The sequence below is a fragment of the Cydia fagiglandana genome, chromosome 8 (assembly GCF_963556715.1).
Source record: "Cydia fagiglandana chromosome 8, ilCydFagi1.1, whole genome shotgun sequence".
In the NCBI taxonomy this organism is placed as follows: domain Eukaryota; kingdom Metazoa; phylum Arthropoda; class Insecta; order Lepidoptera; family Tortricidae; genus Cydia; species Cydia fagiglandana.
The window spans coordinates 17,540,425-17,548,986 of NC_085939.1; the positions used below are offsets into that span (position 1 = coordinate 17,540,425).

At 37.6% G+C, this 8,562-nt stretch overlaps 1 protein-coding gene across 1 annotated transcript; it reads left to right on the forward strand.

Annotated features, from left to right (window-relative positions):
* The first annotated feature begins 2,472 nt into the window (after positions 1-2,472).
* Positions 2,473-7,879, forward strand: LOC134667065 (seminal metalloprotease 1-like). Its single transcript, XM_063524363.1, has 6 exons — positions 2,473-2,617; positions 3,454-3,678; positions 5,630-5,739; positions 6,530-6,740; positions 7,040-7,176; positions 7,713-7,879. The coding sequence occupies exons 1-6, from the start codon at positions 2,500-2,502 to the stop codon at positions 7,806-7,808; spliced, it is 897 nt and encodes a 298-aa protein (XP_063380433.1). The 5' UTR covers positions 2,473-2,499; the 3' UTR covers positions 7,809-7,879.
* Positions 7,880-8,562: the final 683 nt, after the last annotated feature.

Genomic DNA, 8,562 nt, shown 5'->3' on the forward strand with positions numbered 1-8,562 from the left:
CGTAAAAATGGTGCTAGGAGAATAATAAATAAATATAAATAATAAACTACATACACAATACACAAATGTAATGTTTAGTTCAAAATAGAGATACAGCCAAAATCACTGTCAAAACAAGTTTCAAACTGAAATTCCATATGTCTCGTAAAATAAGCAAATAAAACACTAGGAGGTAATTAAATAAGATAAATAAGTACTTACATCAATTATTTAGAAACAATGTTTGTCTGGCGATTTAAAACTCACTTTTGTGAGGTTATTACACTGTCACTGAGAACTTGACTATCAATATGTATTTCCAACATTCTGACTGAATATTGATTATTATTAGGTATTAACTTGCGTCAAACATGCAACCACAATGGTTTAATTTAAGGAAAGTCACTTTGGGTTATATCCAGTTTATTGTTAAGGAAAATTTACATTAAATTAATCATTTATTTTAAAACATTATCATATGGAGGAAATCATAATAAATATGTGCCCCCTCCCCTTACTTTTGTAACCTGGATTCAGAAAATATGAAAAAAAGTGAAAGGAGAACTTAATAAAGTTGTTTGATGAAAACTATAGCGAGCATGATCAGTCAAGCAGTTTCTGAGTAATCACGAAATGTAGAAATACATAAAAAGCGTTGCGAAGGTATTCCCTTTTGGTAGTTATGTAGGTATATGATTTACTAAAAGCCCCCGTTCAAAGCAGCCTATTGTGACCGAAGGGTAACTACGGAATCCTACACTGAGCAGGACCAGACATGGCTGGTTTTGACTTCGTTGTAACTTGTAACAACATAAAAACAATAAAATGCTCTGAACTCCTAGTGTAAATTTCATTCGATAGCGTGACGGACGTACTCGTTTGCGTTAAGTCTTTTTTGTATGGGATTTTGAACAGCACGCCAAGCGGGACGTTTTAGAAACTCAAAATCCCATACAAAATATGCTATCGAATGAAATTTACACTAGGGGTATTGACATGACCGGTTTTGACTTTGTTGTAACTTGTAACTACATAAAAACAATAAAATACTGTTCATTCCTCCGTATTTGTTTTAATTATCTACAGCTGACGCTTGAGAAAGAACTTAACTAATTTATATAAATCGTATTCAACTATGAACTTTAATATTGAAGCATTTAATTTAATAAACAGTGAAATTAGTTTAATTCTGCAGTGAGATTTATTTAAAAATTGCACCATCTACGGAAGTTAACTTATTATTAACAGCTTCTCTTTTTATACAAAAATATGGATGTAGGTACATATAATATTTGTAGATATAGTTCTTATAGTATATGTTTCTCAATACAACACATCGACAGTTAATGAGTTGGGTGACATGACATCACGATTTCTTTCTTGAGTCTCAAGTAAAAACAGAATCCTGACTGTAGCTCAAAAATTAACTTTTAATTCTCTTAACTTTTGTGATGTCTACAGGAAAAAAGTGAATGAGTTAAGTATACAAAAATGTGAAGGTAAGTATGACCCTTTTACGCCTTTATGAACAAGCTTGTATCACATCAAACCAGGTTATCGATGGATAACGATGATTTCAATTGTGATCAGTCATGATAATAAGTACCTGAACTTGGGACAAAACATTATTAATGCACAGCTAACATATTCGATAAGATCTTAATCGTTATCGTTAAAATGGGGAAGGGCAGTGAAAGCGACAATACAGGTAGATATGTAGTCAAATAAGTTGAACGTAACGAGAAAATGTAGATTCAAAACTTTTTATTAAGAAATTTATTATCTTTATTGTCACTAAACATCATCTACTGTCGAACAGGAATGAACTAGTTTGTAGTCAATGCTGGTAGAATGTATGTGGGGCACAGTCAACGCTGGTAGGCTGTATGTGGGACCATCCAAACCGGAAGCTGTATGTGGGACGCAGTCAAAGCCGGAATCAGTATGTGAAGCACAGTCAAAGCTGGTAGGCTGTATGTGGGACACAGTTAAAGCCGGAAGCTGTTTGTGGAACACAATTAAAGCTGGTAAACTGTATGTGGGACGCAGTCAAAGCCGGAAGCTCTATGTGAAGCACAGTCAAAGCTGGTAGAGGCTATATGTGGGACGTAGTCAAAGCCGAAAGCTGTTTGTGGAACACAGTCAAAGCTGGTAGACTGTATGTGGTACAAAGTCAAAGCCGGTAGGCTGTATATGGGGCGCAGTTAAAGCAAGTAGGCTGTGTATGGGTTGCAGTCAAAGCTGGTAGACTGTACTGAATGTGGGATGCAGTCAAAGTGGAGTACGTACGGGATTATTCTTGTTTGCAGGCCAAAGTCCGAGCGTAAGGAGAACTTTCGCTAACTAGTGTCCTATCTTTACGACGGTTGCTCTATGTCTGCATATCTACGCAAAACCGATTTATAGATATCAAATATAATTAATTAGTATACTTTATCAACAAATACTTCAGTGTAATGTTTGATAATGATAAGTAAACATATATATAGTTCAGGAGACAGTTGTTAGTACGTAGACGAAATGCTGCGAGTAACTGCCGTACTTTGCTGCTTAGGGGTAGCCTTGGCTACCCCCCCTTTGGCCAAGTCTAGGGAAGAAATCCAGGCTTTTAGGAGTTTCCTGGAAAACACCCAGAAGGGTAAGTAATATTGTGCTCTGGACCAACACGTACACGTGATAGTGAACCGATCAAAATTTCAGAGGCCAAAAGATAATTCGATTCCTTACGATCTTAATGAAAAACATAGGTTAAACGATATAAATGTAGGCTAGCTTCGCGTCTTTCCTGTAGACATCGTTAAGGGAATCAATAGTTTATTGTGTCACAATCCGAGCAAAATGACATATTTACAACATGGGCGTACAATGAGTCGTTTATAAAGTAGAACCCTGAGCGTAGTGAAGGATTCAAATGTTAACACCCAAGGTGGAAATAATTTTGCTATCATCTGGCACATACTGATTTACACAACAATTTCGAGGATATTATTATATTTATAAATATTATCTTTTAAGCTAAAACAATAGTATGCACGTGTTCGATTATATGCATACTAATTTCATATTTCATTGTGTTGATATTTTATCCCGGCTATACATATCTTAGAATAGAAAAAAGCTACTTTGATCCTTCCTAGCAAAGAAGAAAAGTGCCACTGTAATCCCTCCGAGCAGGGAACAAAAAGCTATTATCCGATTGCGTGACTTGAGAAAGCTATTCTTTGAATTATTGCACCCTTAAGAGCTGAATCCATTTTTTTTAATTTGGGACACAAATAAGAAAAGCCTGATAAATATTATATACCCAAGTCGTTAAGTTTTCATGTTTTGTCCACAGAAGTGACCTTTTTTAAGTAAGTTTTTATTAGTAAAACTTTTGTATGTAATTTTAGTTTTAAGTTCATCACGAATAAAATACTTGATTCTGATTCAGATCCTTTTTCTGAAATGTTTGACCCATTGATTAATATACAGAGAATCTCGATGGCGTCTCGCGTATAACCTCTCCCGTGGATGGGGTCTCTCCCCTGGCCAACCCCGAGGAAAACAGCGGCAAGTTCCAAGGCGACATCGTACTGGACGACTGGCAGATCGACGCCATGGTGCAAGAGTACGCGATGGGCCGTAATGGGTACCTCTGGCCTAACACTAAGTGGCCGAATAACACCGTGATATGGGAATTCGGGGAGGGAGAGTTTGGTAAGTATTTAATTTCATGGGCCTTATTAATTAAGAATGTAAATGCCCCATTGCTGGCCATGGCCATTACAGCCTTAGGGTTTGGGCTATACAGGCTAATTCGAATATGCACCTGAGTTCAAACCGATATTAGAATGATATTGGAATCATATCAGTTAGCTGTATTAATACTTATGCGGACAAATATGAGCGAAATGAACGCGCGTACTATTTGATATGATTCCAATATCATTCTCATGTCGGATTGATGTCAGTTACACGTTCGAATTAGCCTGATAATCCCCACGCTACGCTTGATTGTGTAGGTACTCTTTTGAATGTCGCGATGTTTTCCTTCAATTCAGCTAGTGGCAAATGATATACCTAACGCTAAAAGAATTCAAAAATTCATTAGTGCCTAAGTAAGAGATAGGCTAAATAACTGGCTTATTCAAGAGGTCTTAAAAATGTGTTGATCTGCCCGACTTCATGAAGATGTAGAAAAACCGGGCAAGTGCGAGTCGGACTCGCGCACGAAGGGTCCCGTACCATAATGCAAAAAACAAACAAAATAAAAGCAAAAAAAATAACGGTCACCCATCCAAGTACTGACCACTCCCGACGTTGCTTAACTTTGGTCAAAAATCACGTTTGTTGTATGGGAGCCCCATTTAAATCTTTATTTTATTCTGTTTTTAGTATTTTTTGTTATAGCGGCAACAGAAATACATCATCTGTGAAAATTTCAACTGTCTAGCTATCACGGTTCGTGAGATACAGCCTGGTGACAGACAGACGGACGGACGGACGGACGGACGGACGGACAGCGAAGTCTTAGTAATAGGGTCCCGTTTTACCCTTTGGGTACGGAACCCTAAAAAATGTCATCGAATACAATGCGTATCACTGATCTAACACCAACTGGCTCAATGAGAGCGTGATGTGGAATCATGTAGATGGAGAGTTTAGTAAGTTCTTATTTATTCTTAGGACCTGTATGGTCTTATTTCACTGTATAATTAGAGGGGCGGGTAGTCTATCTCACGGGCAAGATACAGTCTGTGGCTAGGCCTACATGCACAAATAGATCGAGCTGTACAAGGGCATATACCTATATTGATTAAACATAAATCACTAAACTACATAAATCATTAGTATCATGACAATTCGTGACGTATTGTTTTTACTAATCAAGGTAATTCGAAACAAGACCAATTTATCTATGTATCAGCTTAATAAGTAATTAGTAATTATTTGCGATGATTCAGCTATATTTGGTTGATAATATTGTGTATAAATATAACCTGTAAAATTCATAGCATAAAATTTTACATATCGTCAACTGATAACCAGATTAATGATATTGATTATATGCAATTTAATATGCCTATCATATAGTGTGTGATTGTAATATAAACATTGTTTTTGTAACAAAGATTATAAAATAATAAAAAAATAATAATGTAAAATTTTTGTGACCATTTCATGACAACTATATAGGTAAATACAACTCATATAATATTAAGATAAACTTTTGCATTGGGACCAACCTTATAATTGCAATTACCTAAATTACTGCTAGAATTCATAATTTAATTAGGAAGTTCCATTGAGTTTCACAAAATCGGACAGCCGCACTTGAGTGAATTTCCTTGTAAAATTTGCGGGTTTGAGTATTGATCAAAAATTCTAAAGTATATCAAAAGTATAAAAAAATCTGAATCTGAAATACATCCAAGATAAGTCTCGTGTTTTTCTTTCAAGTTCCGAAGAAGTTACCAAGTATCTTAAAATAACTTAAAAGGAAATTTTTGTGTCCCCTCTGGTATGGAATTTATAGAAGTTATATTTGCCGCTTTCGCCATAACCTGTGCCTGTGGTAATTCTTAGGTACAGATTTCAAAATCTGCTATGCTTTAAGATGCACTAATATGGATAGACTAAGATAAAATATGAATTTGCGTGTTTCTAGGACCTCTGCAGTCAGCCGCCATCGAAGAAGGTATCGCAGACATCGAGCGACATACTTGCATCAGGTTCCGCTACCGCGAGCCAAGCGACACCGCTTACGTCCGTTTGACTGTAAGTGTTCGAGCGTCCAGCGGAGCGTTCGGCGAGGCCGGCAGCGTGCAGTGTGACGGCGCGCATACGCTTGCATTTGTCTGTTATGGCTGCCGCACGCCCTACCACGCTGCAGCTTGCAAGCTTCGTTAAAGAACGCTAGATGCAATAGTCGTTGGTAATAGCGACTACCTATAATTTAACGTAACGTCACTTAATTAGATTAGGATTAAAATGTAAACCCACACTTTTAAATTATTACCACTACAACTGTCTGTCATCACCTTCGGTACCCTGCGCATTACACACTGCCTTAACGAATACATATAGCTTTATATGGAATTGCTCAGCTAAATTTAAAAGTAGTAAAGCATTTGAAGTGGCTTCAATCGCATCTTACTTACTTACCGTCACAATAAAATATTTTTTTCAGTAACTTAAATCAGCCAGTATATAATTAATATTTTGATCACCTCAACCCTTTCGTGTTTAATTGCTACTAGTTTCACATTTTTTTATATGAAAGACTTCAATGAATTCGCGTCGGCATCTTCTAAATCCCCGGCTCATGTTGATGCCATTTTTACTGTTCCGTACAAAACTTTGCTGTCGGAACACTTGACATTCTCTCCGTTTCTTCTTATCCCCGTAAGCCCCAAGCCAATTTTTGCGCTTCTGAATATGGAACTTTCTTTTATTTCTATAAGAGTTCAAAACTTAAATTGAATTTGTACTTTTACAAGTACGCCGGACTTACGAGACTATGGCTGTGTCAGCGAAAAAGTTTATCTTTTCTTATCTTATCTTCCAGGGTGAGCCGAGCGGTTGCTACGCGCACGTGGGCTACTGGGCGACCCGAGGCGTTCACATCTACAACGTGGCCCGCAACACCCCCGGCGTGGGCTGCTTCCGCCACGCCACTATCGTGCACGAGTGGATGCACATCCTTGGCTTCTTCCACATGCACTCCACTCATGACAGGGATGACTACGTCCGGATTGCCTTCGAGAACGTTCAGCCTGGTTAGTTCCATAATCCTTTGTGTCGTATTTAATCCTGCTGAAATCCTCTATCGGAATAGTCCTATATCATTACCGCGAGTTTGGCACTAACATATTTGGTAGCGAATGTGTAACTAACTCACAATTCATCTCCCTCGTACTAACATTGGTGCAAAAATCTTGTACAGTATGAACCAATAATAGGTGGTATTTGAGATGCGTTCTATCGACTGCTATAGAACCAGAAATTATTACCACCCCCTTCAACTAGATGGCGCAACAATCGCGGAGCGTGATGGTACATTTTACTATTTTTTTAGGTACGGAGCACAACTTCAACATCCTCGGCTCTGATCTCGTCTCCAACTATGAATTACCGTATGACTACGTGAGCTGTCTGCAATACAGTGCCTATGGATTCTCTATCAATGGCCTTCCCACCATTGTGGCTCTTCAGGTAACCACCAACCTTAACCTTGAGTCTCAGGATCTGAAGTTGCCCCCTAAAAACCAACCTAAAAGGGGCGCACAGATTACCAGTTCGCCGGACGATATCAGTCTGTCAGTTAAACGCAAAAGGTGACAGTTCTGAACAACTGACAGGCTGATATTGTCCAGTGAACTGGTAATCTGTGGGCCTCTTTAGGTTTTAAGTAAAAAAATTGATTCGATAGGATCAAATTGGATAGGTTCAGAAAAGTTTTATCACTGACTGTACTACTCGTACTGTTCCTTTGTTCACCCCCTGTAGCCATCATCAGATATATAGGTACATAAGTATACATGCAAAGCTTCAGCTCAGTCGAATAATAGAAAAAGTAGGTCTAATTGAGTTTGCAATATTTAAACCAAACCTACATACTGACACACAAACATGGCGAGTTAATTAAGAGCCTGTAAAAATGGCCTGGCTTTTTTTGGGCCCTTTATATATCACAATCCAGCAAGTACATATTTCCCGGTCTTTGGAGTAATGTCCTATTTTGTCACCAGGAGCATGAGGGTGTGATGGGACAGCGTGAATACATCACCGATATGGATTGGACTCGCATCAACCGTCATTACGATTGCCCCGGCGCATGGGACTAAACAGACTATAGATATCTCCTTTACAAAGCCATGTTAATGCAAGAATGAAAGAGATATGATCTCAGTTTAGTTTATATCATGGGTATAAAGACTACATCTACGTACCAGATTCTATTAAAGTTTTTAGAACTTAAAATTTATTGTTTGATATTTTTTCCACTTCATCGTTCTAAATCGATCCTCGTGATTTTTTTTGAGTAGACTCGATTAATCGAGAGATTTTATTTTGTTGATTCATAATATTTATCGTATTCGGTTACCGTGATAGTTACTCATGAAATAAAACTATAGAAATGGATTATATCGCGTATAGTGAATTTTCATTCGCTTCATTAAATCATTATCGATGATTTTTTTCAAAATGGCGGAGCCATGGGGGTTAGCGAAATCTACTGCTCACAGCGTTGTTGTTGTTTAATTTCTGGACAAGTTGACAGCTGACAGATCAAATCCAAATAATTTCATAACAAGAAAATTAAAATCAGAATCATGTTCCAGCAACCTATCTTTGCACAAACTTAACAGTTATAATGCATTTATAGGTATAGTCTGTCGATTTGTAACTGGCCCCGAACCGATAATCATTTGTCGATCGTTAAGTAAAACCGCACGTGCCCTCTACCTGTAAAAAAGTACTTTTAAGTTATTTCGCTCTTACTAATCTGTGACGTGGTGGGCAAAGTTATGTTAAAGGGCAAAGTTTTATACTTTTACGGTACTTGACGTAGCACTTGACATAAAAATTTACCGTGGT

Bases quoted from the DNA above. Each gene is read 5' to 3' on its own strand.
- LOC134667065 (XM_063524363.1), top strand. From the start codon at position 2,500: ATGCTGCGAGTAACTGCCGTACTTTGCTGCTTAGGGGTAGCCTTGGCT. The intron at 2,618-3,453 runs GTAAGTAATATT...ATTAATATACAG, and splicing joins CCTGGAAAACACCCAGAAGG to AGAATCTCGATGGCGTCTCG. The intron at 5,740-6,529 runs GTAAGTGTTCGA...CTTATCTTCCAG, and splicing joins CCGCTTACGTCCGTTTGACT to GGTGAGCCGAGCGGTTGCTA.